Source organism: Phyllostomus hastatus, unplaced genomic scaffold (assembly GCF_019186645.2).
Source record: "Phyllostomus hastatus isolate PE091 unplaced genomic scaffold, TTU_PhHast_1.1 phas_scaffold_200, whole genome shotgun sequence".
Classification (NCBI taxonomy): domain Eukaryota; kingdom Metazoa; phylum Chordata; class Mammalia; order Chiroptera; family Phyllostomidae; genus Phyllostomus; species Phyllostomus hastatus.
The window spans coordinates 1,328,340-1,345,569 of NW_025334016.1; the positions used below are offsets into that span (position 1 = coordinate 1,328,340).

The window sequence follows — 17,230 nt, forward strand, 5'->3', positions numbered from 1 at the left end:
TCCTAGAAACTGCTCTTCTTAACATAATGCTGTGATACCTTTCTGGACTGAGGAAGGCCACACACAGTAAGGGATGGTAGTGTGGGAAGCTAGAAGGAGCACTGTTCCTTGAAGCCAGGGAGCAATGGCTTTAAGGTGTCAACTTGCCAAGGCATCCCTGAAATACCTTATTCATGGACTTCTAATTTCATAAGATAAATAATCCCCTATCTACCTAAGGCACTGTAGCATGACTGTGTGTTACTTATAGACATATATAATTATGATAGACTCCCACTAGACTATTAGCTCTTCCATAACCAGTTTCTATTCTTTTTATAAATTATTGTGCCTACTAAAGTATTGGCATTCAAGGGTATTAATAATACTATCTGACACTGGGCACTTTCTGGGCATCACACAGTATATTACTTCCTTTACATATATAGTTATCTCTGTTCATGGTCACAGGAGGTAGGCACTATATCTTTTCTACGATCGACAAAACTACCACTGCATGAGAATCATCTTGACCCAAGGCAAAGTTGGTGATGCTCACTCATCTCTTTGTTCATTGGCCATTGCCTTCCACTCTCAGGTGATCCTCTCTTCATGAAGGAAGAACTTCTGAGACATATTTTCCATCAAGTATTATTTTCTTACTTTAAAGGAGATAATGAATTTAAACAGATAAAGCAGCTTACACTAAATGTGCCTGATACCTCCTGGGTTTTCAGTACATTTGAATTACAGATATGTGTTGATTACTCATAGCTATATCAAAAGGTACATTTCTAGGGATGTGAGCATTTAAAAGAAAATGAAAACTCCCTCTGAAAACTGAATGAGTTTCTGACATTAGTAAGTATTTCAGAGTGTTGGGAAACATGGATGGCACCCTCCTTTGTTCAAGGATCACAAATGGTTTTCAACTGTGTATGTGTGAAGTAATCTCTAATCCTAGAGTGTTTGCTTCATTGATAAATTTCTATTTTTTGCGAAATACTGGTGTATTGGCATATTTTTGTCAAATATTCTCATCTGCCTATTAAAATTGGAAAATAAGGTATGCATTCTAGATTTTAATCACAGTGTAGGTATTTGACAATTGTTCATTTAGTATTTCCATTTTAAGTTTAATTTAAATATTTTATATAATCTCATTATACTTGGATGCCAGCCCTTATTTTGGATATTAAAAAAATAAAGATGATTAAAATGTGAAACTGCCTTATTCTCTCTAAATCCTCTGTAGGCACTGTGGATCCATTCTCCTCACTGGAATGTGAAGTGACGTGGCATCCTGGTTTCAGTTCTCCACAAAAGGGACAATTTGTTCTTCACGTTGATGAAGGAAACACGATGATACTAAACTGTGTTGTAAAAGTAATGATTTCCCTTGAATATGATTTTTATTTTGAGGGCCCTAAATTGGATGGATATACATATGTGTATAGAGTAGTTGGATATGTATACTATGTTGGTAAACACTGCATGGAATACTTAGTTAATTAAGTTATCTTAACATCTTTTTCGAGCCACTTCTGTACCATAAATGAAGACTTTGCTTAAAAAATGTTGTTATTCAGAATTAATTTATATATCCAAGACTTTTGTGCCAATAATACTAGATTGTTATCAGAACTTGTATAAATATATAATGCCATGGGAGCCACTTGAAACTCAATTATTAATTAAATTATTTCATTAATAGACACCAAGGAAAAATAGAGAAAATTATATTTTGGCCTTACTGTGTTGCATTTTTAGTATTCTAGCAGTAACTCATATTTAGTATGAAATGGATCATGTAATTTACATAGCAAGGAAACATGAAAAATTCTTATTTTTATAGAATATACTTCTTGGAATAAAAATGTGAGAAAAATGAAAGCTGCACTATATAAGTTTAACTTTACTTCTGTGGTAGAGCCTAAAAGGCCTTAACTTCATGCCTCTTAATCAGTAAGAATCCCCTTGTGTACCAAATTTCCCTCCTGATGTTTGTAGTAATTTAACACAAGCCAAATGCTATTTTACTAAATCCCATCTCTGTGTCTGCATGCCATGGTCATGCTCTTACATATTTTAGGTATGGAGTTTATAGCATTAAGAGATAAGAGATTCATCAATTTTAATGATGGCAAGTGGCAGTCAGACATCAGTAGGGTTTTTCCATTGCTCTGGGCTTGAAATGAGCTGGGTCCTGCTGCTTTCACTGTTTTGTGTTTAGCAAGTTTGCTAATATAAATTTTTCCACATATTCATCCTTTGTGTATTTTTTCTGACATAAAAGAGGAGCAAGTTAGTAAATGTGGACTTGGCCTTAATAATAGGTATCATTTATAGAGTAATTACAGTCTTAGGCATGATATTCAATGCTGTCCATGTAGTATTTAATTTAATCCTCATGACAGCTCTATAGGTATGTATTAATAACTCAGTGGATAGATAAGAAAATAGAGGATTTGAGTGGTTAATTAACTAATACAAGTTTGTATATGCAGTAAGTACTCTAGCTGGACTTTATATTCAGATCTCTCTGTCTCCACAGTCTTTACCGTTAATGCTCTGATAAAATTTGCTTTCCTCCTCTTCTGCACTAGGATTGGTTAAGAATTAAACTTTGAGATATCAGAATAATCAGTTAGATTCTTTTGGGTAAACTTTGAAGCCCTTAAAATTCAATGGACTGTGAAGTATTGCTCTTAAGAAATTAAAGATGGAGCAACATGAAGCAATTGAATAAAATGTTCAAGTCTGTCATTGATTTATTAAGGACTTGATCCTTTCATCTTCTGTTAGCTTTGTTTGAAAATTATTGTTCCAATTACCCATGCCATGTTCTTCAAAGAATTTTAACACTACACTAAATTCTCCTAAGATAAAAAGAAATCATGTATCACAGATAAAGACAATAGGGTGCGGGGTAAAGAGCACTGAAGGAGCAATTGGGAAATGGGTTGCAGTTGCCCTTGTCTATGGTTTGCTTTCCTGTGAAATGGGAGAGGTGAATAATACCAACTTTTCCAAAAAGTGTTTCCTGATGCACTAGTTCTGTGAAATGATTTGTGTGGGATGTGAGGGAGACCTGCGCTTGAGTGATGTGTTAATCACAGTAAACACCCTCTCCATTCTCAGATAAGCTAAATGTACGTTATTGGCATGTTAAGTACTATAAGAGGACTTCTGGTAGAAACATGCCTGGATACTCTCATTTGGCACATTATTTCCCATACTTTGGTGACCCTAGAATTCTTTTCTTTTGCACAGCACATGGTAACACTGTACATAGTTAGGTAGATTATCTCTTAATCTCCTTCAATGATTAATCTATTCAGTACATGATTCTCAGTCCTGAATTTACTTCCTCCATAGAGTTATCTCACTCCCCCTGCCTTCCTCAGTTTAGGAGTATAATTTAAATATTCCATTCTATTTTCCTTTCTCTTCAGCACAGCATAAAATCTGATAATACCTCATATTTTAGAAATTCCTGTGAAGCTGAAAAAAAAATCCGAGTTATCTGGTGGGGATAAAAAAAGTGTTTACTATTATTCAATTGCATTTCCCTTTCCTTCTTTATTATAAGGTGGGTGAAGCCAAGGTCTTATTTTTGGAGCCAAGGATACTCTTCTACGATAGCCCTCAAGGTTTAACAACTTGGAGGAAAATTGTTCTTCATAATGTAGGACAAACCCATGCTTTTTACAAGGTGGTGTAAAATCTTCACATCTTGCTTAGATCAGATGGCATTTTAATTTGAATTAATTTTTTTGCTATGAACACTGTGCTATTATTAATACTTTAGTCTTTATAAATTTACTACTGCTAATTTTGAGCTATTTCATGTAAGACTTATCTGAGTACAGTTTATCTACTTTGTTCTTTAAATTTCTTATGAAATTCATTTCTCTCTCCCTTCCTTTCTCAGTCTCTCCCTGTCTTCTCTTACCGCCCCCCTTTTTCTTTCTGTTATTTTGTTATATTGAAAAAAGATAAGTGATTTGAAGACAACAACGTTTAAAAATATACATTGCTGATGTTACATTCCATATTTAATGATATGCTTTTCCTTTTCTCCTCTGTCATCAGGACTTTTATGGCAGCAACTGGGACCTAGATCTAAGCTATTTTAAAGATACTGTATTCCTAGTTTCTCCTGATTTAAATTGCGCATCGGTGGGGGAGTGTTTAAAGTGATGATAGGCTTTTTTTTTTTTTACTGAAAAAATCTATTTAGATCTACCAGTAGTGACAAGGGAAGTTAGCGTTTGAAATCTTTCATTCCAGCTTTTATTTACATGTCTTCTTCTGCCCTAATAAGCAAGTAAGGATACCCTTTTCTACTCTGTTTCTTCAGAATTAGATCAGTAGGCTATTTATTCCCTCATTCCCTCAAATATCTTAATTTCCTATCTCCCTTTAAATGTTGAATTTCTCTTTAAAATATTATGGTTTAGAGGATGGTAGATAAGGCTACACTGATCTGTGACAAACCATACCATAAAACCTTATGTTAAGTTCCTTTTCTGAATGTCGACATGATACCTTAGGCCCAGGGCTGGCCAAGCATTTGGCATCTCTGGGCCACACTGGAAGAAGAGTTGCCTTGGACCACGTACTAAATACATTGCAACACATAATCACAAAAAACCTCATATTTTAAGTAAATTTACAATTTTGTGTAGGACCGCATTCATAGCCATCCTGGGCTACATATGGTCCACAGGCCGCAGGTCGGACACCCCCACTCTGACAATAGGCTATCGAGGAAATAACAAACGAGGAGGTTACTTTATCATCATGCCTCCCCACTGACTTTGCCATCAGTTTTTATGATCAGGGAAAAGACAAACTGTTGATGTAGTATCTAGAACTTTGGCATTTTCTCTCAGAGATAGATTTCATCTTTATAAGTTTCACAATCTAGAAAACACTTCAGATAATAAACTTCATCTTCCTATTTGAACTGGAAGATACCACTGCCAAATGTTCTGTTTGCTGGTTTTAGGGTACACATCCTTGTTGAATTCCAAACTGTATGGGCATCTGGAGTTTGAAAATCGCTTACAGAATCATCTTGTGCCCTGTGCCTGGGAATTCTCTCTCTAGGTAGTAGTTTGGAAGCTTTTCTATGAAAGCTCTGGAACAGTAACTTTAAAAAATAACGAATAACAAAACAAAAACAGTCTCATAGGAAGAGACCAAAGTGATGGTGACCAGAAGGGAGGAGGTGGGTGAAATGGAGGGGAAGGCGAACATAGTCAATAATATTGTGGGACATTTGCATGTGACCAATTATTACCAGAATTGATGCAGTGATCACATTGGAAGTTATAAAATGTTGAATCACTATATCATACATGTGAAACTAATATAACACATATAAGACTATATATCAACTGCACTTAAAAAATTAGAAAGGATAATACAGCATTTCTGCAAATTTTTTATTACAGGTTCGCAGAAACAGTCTTTTGTCTGTGCTTAATATTGTTCCACCAGAAGGAATAATTCCATTTGGGGGGCTCAGTACCATTTATATGACCTACACACCTAACACAACAGACAAATTTCAAGCAAGAGTAAAGGTATGTTTATGTATGTGTGCCTCTGCATGGTGTATATGTCCACGTGGATTTGTTGGTTTAAGATATGCGTAGTGGTACGTATAATACTGTAACATGTAAACATGTTTATTTTTAGAAAGCTCGTTTTAATGATTTCTAATGAAAATGGGTTTCAATGATATGATAGTAAAGAGTATTTTTAAAAATTACTATTTTTTTTAGCAATTGAATTAGCTCTAATGAAGTGCAGATTTTAACAATCTAAAAGAAGAGCAACCTTACCTATATCAGCTATTATAAAAATGGTTAGCAGAACTTGGCAAGAGGATTTGTAGAATATATTTTGGGTAGAAGCTGGTAATGGAAATTTGTACTAAATTAGAATGAATACCTTTTTCAGTGTGAGGCATTTTTCACATTAAATTGGATTTATACTTGGTAACTCTAACTTGTGACAAGCCCTCACTAGTCACAAAGCAAAGGATTTTGTTTCATGGCATTAATTAGATACCTTAGGAAAAAATAATCAGTTTTGGAATGCTAATTCTAAATAGCTTTAATGACTGTATGAATTATATGTAAATTCTATATGATGTTAACATTGATATTTTATAACACACATCAATTGTTTTACTATTTTATATTCTAGAAATTAGGTAAATGAAAAGCTATTACCTTGATTTTAGGGACTTCTCTGTGTTCATTAAACAGAAGAAATAAAACATGTAAGACCAGTCTGTAACAAATGTTATTTATTATAAACTCATAGAATAGAATACTCTTGATCTTTAGTTTGGTGATCAACAGTGTACATTTACTCACATTAAAAAAATAATATGTACACTGTCATCAGATCAAAATCAATAGCTTTAGAGGTATCCCCCATTTTATCCTTCAATTTCTCATAACAATTTTTAAATAATATGTAGCTTAATGTAATAAACACCCATTTGCATGGCTCCCAAATAAATAACCTAAGAATTATATCTTCTGTAGAGAAATATGTATTGAAACATGTTTTATAAATTATATGTTGTGGCATATAGTCTGAGATTTGGACAGAACATTTTTTACATAGTATTCTGAAATAAATTTAAAAATATGGCCACTAAAGTACAGATTTTACTAAAAGATCAATTTCTGCTGTATTTTAGAGGAGTACGCTGTTTTTACAAAGCTTACCTTTTTAACAGTGTAATACAATGAAATTCGCTTATTCATTCATTCAACACAGTCTCTGTTGTAGATGCTAGGGATGCAAAACAAAACAAGGAATTATACACCTAAATTCTTATTTCACTATCTGAATTTTCCTGGAAACTGTTGAGTGTTCAGGTACTCCTTGGTTCAAGTTTCACACTGCTGCTTTCAAGTTTGGTGACCCCAAGAAAAAGATAAACTACTTGGCCTCTCTAAACCTTAGTTTTCCTCACTTGGAAATTATGTTATTGGTAGTAGTAACCTCACAGAATACTGAGGATTAAAAAGGGAGATAATGAATTTAGCTCCATACTTGATCCATATGCTCAGCAATTTTTAGCTGCTGTAATTATAGTGGTGGATATTAGTCTCTTTCTATGGAAAGAAGTGTGTTTGCACTCAGTTTCCTGTCTGTTTTAATTTTAATAATCCATTGAAATTAGGTAAATACAGAAAGGCCACAGAGCGTTTGAGGTAATAAGGTCAATTCAAATGGGTAGAATTCTGTGGTCACATTCACAAGCTGTCCTCTGGTCCTACTTGTGGTAGAGGTTTTTGAAGAGTTGAACACTCACTCCTCTTAGGAATAGCAATTCTGCATAATAAGAAATCTTGTGACATTTATAATAGGTTATGATTATTTCAATTATAAAATGTTACATAGATGCCAGCTAACACTTCAGTTGTGTATATTTTAATGTGGTTTCTACCGAGTTTTATATTTCTCCTAAATACTAGATTGCTATTCGCCGTGGAAGTGATGTAGAAATTAGGGTTAGTGGAAGTGCTGAAGTTGCCGATGTCGAAATCAAACCGGTGAGTGTGTTACCTATTTGTGTATTCAATTTATCACCATGGTGATTTCCATCTGCTGTACATCCCTAGTGTGTCCATTTTTTATGTTAGAAAATTTTATTATGTAGTAATTTGACCCAGAAATTAATATATGTAATGTAAATAAGTGATGAAGCAGAATATTAAATAAAGGCTTAAGAATTCACCACTGAACTTAAGTTTCAGAGCACTACCGGTACCACTCAATCACCTGTCAGCTTCATCAGGATCCTACTGCTTTTAAGAGATAACTCCTTTCCTTAATTTTGTGATTATTATCCCTTTATTTTTTTCTTACTGGGTTGCTGCATGTGTATGAATTCCTTAACCATTCATTGGTTGGTTTAGTTTTTCATTTTTGAGCTTTATAACAAAAATGTAAAGTCTTTGGTGTATTGCTTTTAATGAAATAGTGTTTCCAAAGGTTATCTAAGTTGTATGTTGCTGTATTTTATTCCTTATCACCACTGTTTAATAGTTCATTGTGTAGATATACTATAGTTTGTAGGCTTCTTCTGTTGTCCATAAATTAGGTGTTTCTGTTTTTTTGTTATCACAAATACTATACCTATTACCATTCAGATACATACCTTCTGAGGTACTTATGGGAGAGTTAATTTGGAGTAAAATTGCTGAGACATTGAATGTATGCGTGTTTGACTTCACAACATAATTTCTACTTTTTTGTTCTTGAGTTTTTATTGATTGACATTCCATTGCTCTGTACATTGTATTGTAAGGCAATATTTGCCAATCTATGGACTATAAAGTGGTATCTCACTGGTTTTGATTTGCATTTTCTAAATTATAATTCTACTTATCTTTTTTTTAAATTCTGGGTCCTAACAAAATTTTGTTCTGTAATTTATAGAGTGCACACACACATGCTTTTTTGAGGGGGAGGACAACCTTTCAGGAATTAGGTCTGCCCTCATCTACCCAGAGAAACTTGCTCTGATCCTTCAAAGCAGACCCGTATGCTTCTCTATTAAGACATTTATAAGATGTTATGAATATCATCAACTCTGGGAATGTCTTCATTATGGCAATTGTCATATTATTTTCTAGCACTTTCCTTTTTCTCTTTAAATAGCACCCCAGCACCTACCACCATTCTGGTGCTTAACTAAATTGAGAAGAAATGGATGAGGATGCTGGTTGCCCCAGGCAGGCCCTACTTTAAGGGCATTGCCACAGTTCTATGGTCTGGCTTTAAGTTATGATTTTCTAAACTTTATTTTGTTCATTATTGAAGACATTAGAAGTCCACATAGACTGACAAATATTAAGCTAGCTAGCCCTAGCCCAAGACTATGGTAATCCCTGGAGATTAAATCTTGGAGTGTCAGTGCTTTTCCCATGGCTGCGGTGTACCTCCTTGAACCATATTAGACAAGTATTGACACTTTCACTACTTTCTGTTCTCATCCTAAAGACATTGGTGGCAGGCTTTTTATGTTATGTACAACTATGCAATATGTAGGACTTTACATTGATAAATATTTATTAACATTTCCTAATTATCTTTGACTTGAAACATAGCTGCCTGACTGCCTTGAAAAGCAATATTCTAGTTTCACCAGGTATTGTCAGCAATACATTTCACATGTGTATGGCACACATGTGTGAGTCTTAGTAACAATTAGGAGATTTTCTCCAAATGGGCAAATGGACAAGGCCAGAATGGGATAAGAGGAATCATTTTTTTGCATATACAAAGCATCATACTTTCATTATCTGATTTGGATTTTACAGATTTCACCTGTACAACTGGGTTAATATTGTACATGAAACCAGTGGCCAGTTGACCTTAATTATTTTCCTTAACATTAGGTTATAGTAGCCTCTTTCTCTTTTAATGCTATATGTAATTCTTTTAAAATTATTTTTATTGTTGTTCAATTACAGTTGTCTCCATTTTTCCACCATTACTCTACCCTGCCCTACCCACACCCCCACTTCCACATTCAGTCCTCCCCCACCCCATTGTCTTTGTTGTTTGTTGATTTGTTTCTGATGGCCATTCTGGCTGATGTAAAGTGATATCACACTGTGGTTTTAATTTACATCTCTCTGATGGCTAGTGAGGCTGAGCATCCTTTCATATGTCCCTGGGCCTTCTGTATGTCCTCCTCGGAGAAGTGTCTGTTCAAGTCCTTTGCCCATTTTTCAATTGGATTGTTTGTCTTCTTTTGTTAAGGAACTGTAGAGTACATATTGTAACTCCACTGGAAGAACAGATTCTATAGAGTTTTGTGGTATAGGCACACCCTGACACATAAGGTCAAGTTAAGATACATTCAGTTCCTTATATATTTAAGCTCAGTGTCAGTTGCTAGGGATGCAAAATGAATTAGGCTTAAGGTCCACTAAATAAATGGACTTTGTGATGGTATAATGTAAGTAAATATAAAGAATAGAAGTACTCTCAAGCAGTGTAATTAATTTGTTTCTCTAACTGGGGATTGAAGGATGCATAATATTTTATCAGGCAAGTATAAGTTAGTAAAAGGCCTTCATGGCAGAGAGATATGTTTTTAAAGATACAGAAAGGTGAAATGTCAGGTATTGGTTGGAGATGACAAGTCATAGATCTTGCTGAAGTATGAAGTGATAGGGTGAGAATGAAGCTAGGTGAGGCTGGAACATGAGGCAGGGGAAGATCATGGTGAACTTTGTGAGCCCTGCTAATGAACTTAGACATTCTCCTGTAGATGGAGGAGAATCATCAAATTTTAAGACACAAAGTGGTGTGATCATATTTTCAATGAGCTTCATTGTGACTTAGTTTTGGCGGAGAGAACTGGAAGAAGTCAGAATCTAGAAATGAAGTGAAAAGAAAGAAGTTACTAACTTCATGCAATTACAGTAAGGATAAGAAGTGAGGAGGGAGGCAGAATTAATGGTATTTGGTAACTGATTACATACAGGAGGTGGGGGAGGAAGGAAAATGTAACTAATTTTTATAGAGTATTCTAGTTAATGTCTTTGGTGAACATAATAGTATAATATTTATTGACGTAGAATGGACTTACAGCACTATGTTCATTTCAGGTGTACAACATAATGATTTGATTTGTATATGTTGCTAAATGATTACCACAATAAGTCTAGTTAATATCTGTCACCAAACATTGTTACAATTTCTTTAAGATCTACTCGCTTACGGTATAATTTTAAATTTACATTATTCTCATAAACTGTTACACAACTTTTTCATTATTTTTTTAAATTTTTAGAACGTATTTTTCTTCAGTGGAACCTTTATCGGTGGTACCCAGGTTATTCCATTTATAGTCAAAAACAAAACTATAACACGTGTGAGAGTGGAGTTTAATTTAGAAGGCCATCCTTGTTTTTCAATGATTTTTAAAAATCAAGCAGGTATAAATTTTATACTACAATAATATTATTATAAAAGTAAAATAGTTTTAAGTTGCTCAAATGTATAATGTTAACAAATATTGTAAATCAAGGCCAATCATTCTTAACTATTTTTAATGATTCAATGCATGTTTCTCTTATACTCTATAATCCATCATGATTTTATTTCTAGAAATACATCAATATTAATATCATAACACTTTGGTAATGCATGACATGTAACTGTACTTATTAATTGATTTGATATAATAAGTTAGGTATTTTATGCACAAGGATATACTATAAATGAAAATAAAATTATTAATTTCTAATTTTAATTGCTCATGGATTTCAGATAAATGTCCTTGGAAAGTTCTCTATATGTTTACGCATGTATTTGGTAGTTTTATGGTTTTTTTCTTTCTTATTTTTTATTGTTGTTCAAGTACAATTGTCTCTACTTTCCACCTATCACCCTCCCCCTCCCCACCCACCTCCTCTTCCCATCCTCAATCCTACCCCTCTTTGGCTTTGTCCACGGGTCTGGGTCCTTTATAGATGTTCCTTGATGACCCTTCCCCTTCTTTTCCCTCTTATGCCCCTGTACCCTCCCCTCTGGTCAGTATCAGTTTGTTCTTTATTTCCATGTCTCTGATTATATTTGCTTGCTTGTTTGTTTTGTTGATTAGGTTACTGTTAAAGGTGAGATCATATGGTATTTGTCTTTTACTGCCTGGCTTATCTCACTTAGCATAATGCTCTTCAGTTCCATCCATGCTGTCACAAAGGGTAGGAGCACCTTCTTTCTTTCTGCTATGCGGTATTCCATTGTGTAAATGTACCATTGGTTTTGGGATTCACTCATTTACTGATAGGCACCTAGGTTGTTTCCATTACTTGGCTGTTGTAAATAGTGCTGCTATGAACATTAGAGTGCATAGGTTCTTCTGAATTGGGGTTTCAGGATTCTTAGGATATAATCCCAGCAGTGGAATTGCTGGGTCATAAGGCAGTTCCATTTTTAGTTTTTTGAGGAAATTCCATACTGTTTTCCACAGTGGCTGCACCAGTCTGCATTCCTACCAACAATGTACTAGGGTTCCCTTTTAAAATTAAGTTGTAAAAAAATATGCACTTTTACAAGTGCATCTCATTTGTTTACTCCAGGGGTTTGTATATTAAGACCTGTGGGCTAAATTTGGCCTGACACCTGCATTATAAATAAAGTTTTATTAAAACACAGGCACATTTATTTGTATTTTGTTTATGGCTGCATGCCTGCTATAATTGTAGAATTGAATAGTTGTGACAGAAACCATGTAGCTTGCAAAACCTAAAATATTTACTATCTGGACCCTTATTAAAATGTTTGCTCAACATTGGTTTAGTCATTTCTTCTTTAATAAATATTTGTTGAATACCAATTATAGGCTCGATACTGCACTTCGAGTCTATAAAGATAATGACATATCTTTTCTCAAGAAATGAACAGTAAGTTTATTAGTCAAGGTCTCAGTACTAAACAGATGATTCACTAAAAGGGTTTAAATAATGAGGGTTTAACAAAGGGATTATCTATCTATGGAGGTGGGAGCCAGGTTGAAAGAAACCAACTAGGGATGGAAGCTACCACTATCTTTGGGCCTGAAGGAGCAAGAGGAGGCAAGATATTATCGGAACCCTGTGAGTGGCAAACTATGAAAGATGGGCCCAGTTAAAGAGCTATAGTTCTAAAGGAATGAAGCCATTGCCAGAATTGTAGCCAAAGCAGTGAAGACATGAGGGCATACACACCTCTTACCCATTCATATCCTGCTGGGGTCTCCCTGTGATTGAACCAATGCAGAGGCAGAGGTGCAAGGGGGCCTAGCTGAATCCGCCTATAGAGGTCGGGCCAGAGTAGAACAGAGCAGAGAAAGATGGCTCTTGGATCTAGGTGACAAATGGAGACCACATATAACGACGGTAGGTAAGGAGGATAAAGAATACGATTATTGCCATGTAACATGGTAAATACTATAAGACAAGTCAGTGCATGGTGCTAAGGGAGCATATACTGGGGAAAACTAGCCAAGAATCAGCAATAAGGGAAGATATTTTGGAAAACTTGATGCGTAATTTGAATCTTGAAGAATGAGGAGGAGATACACAAGAAAAGGGGATACATGAAGGAATGCAAGTAAAAGCCTAGATATGAGCTAGCACAGAAATAGTTCAGGATATCTAGAGTACAGGGAGAGAGGACTGGAGGGGTGGGTGAGACTGAGGTTACAAAGGGTCTAGATGTTAGGCAGCTCCATTAGAGGATGTATATCCATGCAATGGTGTGATGAGGCTCACACTTAACTAGGCTTCCTTTTGCAAAGGGAGAGAGAGGCTCTGACTTGGTTACCATGTGGACATGGGTATTAGGGAAGAGGAGAAAGTGTTGAATCACTCCCAGTTTTTGATTCTAAGAGATGGGTGACTAGAGGTACACTTCACAGTTGATGTAATGCAGGAGGAACAGGGCCAGGTGAACATCCTGTGTTTGAAGAGACTGTGGAATAGCCCGGGAATAAGAAGAGGAGGCAATTGGAAATAAATATGCGATTTCTGTTCATTTTTCCAAAATATCTAGATGTTGAAACTTTTATGGTTTTAACCCTTCACTCTCAGTGATTGGCCCATATACTTTTATGCACCTTACTCAATAGATCAGACTTTCCTTGGTTATTCAGTGGAGCTATTCTGTCTGCAAAGTGCCTTTCTTTCCATGATTCTGCCTTAGCGTAGCTCAAGCCTGCCCTCTAGCCCACTGCATGATCTTTTCAAATGCTTTCTCTGCCCCCAAGCATTTCTCCTCAGACTCATTCCAGAGTGGTCTCCTCAAAGCAGAGATCTTATCACACCTCTGCTTAAAAAGCTTTGCTGTGCTGCTGAGTAGGCCTAAGAAGTATGGAAGCTGATTTTAGTAATTAATAATGTGCAGTAAAGTTTATGCTTAAAATGCCCTGAAAATATCTCTGATTATTATCAATTTGTGAACACATAAATGCCCTTTGTTGGCAAATTATATTTGGCTTTTTACATGATAGCTTCAGGATCATTTTGCAGAGCAACGTACAGGAGAGGAAAGGTGGAGATGCATTTGGGTATGACATCACTTTGTCTTTCCAGCTCCCTGTCCCACCACCAGATTCTCTTCTGCGTTTCCTCCCAATGGCACTGGGCTTCCCTTCTAGGATGTTTCCTCTTCTGCTGTCCCTGCCACCTGAGATTCTGCCTTTGATAATAAGTTAGCTTCAACCTCCTGTGTCCTATGGGTCATTAGTCCCATTCCCTACCCTCTATCCAGTTGTGTGAAATTATTTAAATAATCTTTTCTCCCTTAGGACATTGTGTAAGTTTTATTATAGAACTAACCAATGTCTGCATCGTATCAAAAAGGACTGTGTACCCCTTTTGTCCCCCCTAGTATGCTGTGAGCTCCATGAGATTAAGGACTGCATTTATGCTTCTTGTTTTCTATTAGAGTTGTTCAATATAGTGCTCTGCATGCTGTAGGCACTCAAGAGATGTTTACTGAAGCTATCTTGGATGATTGCATTTCATCAACTATATGTTTATATATACTCCAATTGTATTTATGAATATTGATTTATTTATCCACTGCTGTTATGTCTTCTATGTTCTATTCTACATGGATATTCTTTACTGTATAATATCTGCATCTTTTCCCATAGCACCGACAATGTTTGTATTATATAAACTTGATGGGTTTTTTGTTCATTTGTTTAATGGTTTTTACATTATATATCAAGGTGAGTGAAATTGAATAGGATGAAAGAGGGTAAAATGAGTTACTGAAGTTTGTTTCTGGACAGGGATAATTGAAATTATTACCATTCTTTGGCATAATCTGAAAACTTTAGGGAGAAAAAAGGATTTTAAAACTGTTTAGATGAGGAAAGATGTTCTACTCTAACATTTGATCTTTCAGGAAATGATTTTAGAAGTTATTTTAAGTGGTTATGATTTTTGAACCTGAAGTTTGCATTGCTATTGGACATTTGTTTCTGTATCTTCACATGGTGCTTTTTTATATGGAGTGATTCCATTTTGTCAAAAACTTTTCTTGTATAACATTGTGTTTCTCTTCTTTGTGCACTGAGTTTAAGGCATCACAGGAGGACTGAGTCTTCCTATTCCATCTTCTCTGGAAAGGGTGTCTCCCAACTTTCTCAGACCTCAGACTAAGTCAGTTACATAAACTTGGCCTTTATTCCTTTCTACATTCATCTGAATAGGACTGTGAATTTTTTTTTTTGGCTGTTTCAATGTATGTTTGCTCCATGTTTAGATGTTAGTTTTGCTGATTAGAATTTTGGTATTCAGAGCAGTTCTTTAAGCTAGCAACCTTACGTGGCCCTGCACAGATATTTTAGCGACTGCTTTTTTGATTGCTAAGGACACATTGATGGGGTTTCTCAGTGTTTCATTTCCATATTTAACAATGGTGTTATAGGTATGTATCTGGCTCCTCTTACATGTACTTTTTTCTGTCTTGTAGGGAACTACACAGACCCTGATCATCCTAAACTGTATTGTATAGAGATAGAAGGAAAGAAATCTATGCAATGTGGCATAGCATTTTCACCTGATGAAGTAAGTTCAACTTTCAATTACTGAAATTACTGGGGAGTGGTGGTATTACAGATAATGGTAATCAAGAAGCTATTAAAGATCACCTAAGGTCTTTTTGTAGTAGGTCTTTTTCTCACTTGTGATCATGCCTGGGTGTACCCTTTAATTCAGTAAAATGATTGCCAGAGGTGTCTGGCTTATGCTTGTGGAGTATCTCAAGCAGCGCACAGGGCACAGTCAAGGAACCCATGGTCTTGTTGTCCCAGTCATGCTATCTAGAAAACTCAAGAGACGACATGTATGAAGGAGAGGGAAGTTGAGGCTAACCCCAAAATCACTTTTATTTGAGCCAGTATGTCCTTTATACTTATATTTAAATGGGGTATGCTTAATGGTCTTGGAATCACTACCTGAAATTACTATAGATGTGCTATGAAGATTTAGGAGGGGTTGCTATGATACTGGTTCCTTTTACAGTGTTCCTTGCGTTTAGTGATTTAAAAACCACAACATCAACAGTAAACAAACACTCATAGAAAACACCTTTCCTGGAATGCACCTGAGGGAAAGGGTAGCAATGGCAAAATTTCAGGGGAAATCTGTGACATATTCTTGCTTCCGAGGTTCTGCAACAGAAGTGCCAAGGAGAGAGCTTCTCACTACCCATGATAGTTAACTCATGGTGGTACATCTTCCCAAACAAGAATCAAACTTCTGTGTGGCAATTAGAATCTAAGACTATGTCAAAACATTTTTTTTGTATTCCAACATAACTAGCATGATGCCTCATACTCAATAGGTATAGAACAGAATGAACTAAGTGAAAATAATTAATAACACAATAAGAAAGGGTATTGAATGCTAAGCGCTATCTTTAATATTCCATTTATCAATAATGGTACTAAACTACAAAGTGAAAATAATTAATAACACAATAAAAAAGGGTATTAAATGCTAAGTGCTATCTTTAATAGTCCATTTATTAATAATGATATTAAACTACATAGTTTACTGAGATTGAAATTTTCTTTTAGGAATAATAATAGCTTTATTTAGCTTTCAGGAAGAAAACGTAAAGAAACTTTGAGGACATTTTTAGACTTCAGAAAATGTACTTGAACAACAAATAAAATAAAAAAAAGAAAATGCTAAGGATAATTTTGTCTTCCTAAGTACAATACATTCGTGGAGCTCTGCTTGGTGGGCTTTGTGTACGTGTGATTCACACGGAATGATACTGTCTACAGAATTTAGACAGGCATAGATGATGAAGTAGCATAGGCTACTCTTCTGACATTAAAGAAAATGAAAATCTTTGTATCTCTTACACAACATTAAGTGTACTAAGAAATATACTATACTAGATTCAATTTCCATACATTTGGTGTAAAGTAATTGTTCATCTACATTAATGAACAGTGATATTTAGATAGACACTGTTTAGCAAGTTTTCAAGGAGAGAACATCTTTGCTGTTTAGAAAATCATCTTATGACATTTTTCATTCAAATGATTTCTTAATGTCTCTTTTTTAGTCAGTCTATTGTCTTTATATAAACTGGTCTATCCATAAATATGTAAAAATTTATATCTTAAAGAGTAATACTTAAGATCATGATTTCTGTATATAAAATGACATACATTTAAATTCAAAAA

General features: G+C 35.1%; 1 protein-coding gene across 1 annotated transcript in view; it reads left to right on the forward strand.

Annotated features, from left to right (window-relative positions):
* CFAP47 (cilia and flagella associated protein 47) overlaps positions 1-17,230 on the forward strand; it is a 333,438-nt gene that overhangs the window by 42,542 nt on the left and 273,666 nt on the right. Inside the window, 6 exon segments of the mRNA XM_045860609.1 lie at positions 1,235-1,365; positions 3,572-3,694; positions 5,442-5,573; positions 7,491-7,568; positions 10,826-10,970; positions 15,502-15,596. Coding sequence (XP_045716565.1) covers positions 1,235-1,365; positions 3,572-3,694; positions 5,442-5,573; positions 7,491-7,568; positions 10,826-10,970; positions 15,502-15,596 — 704 coding nt within the window.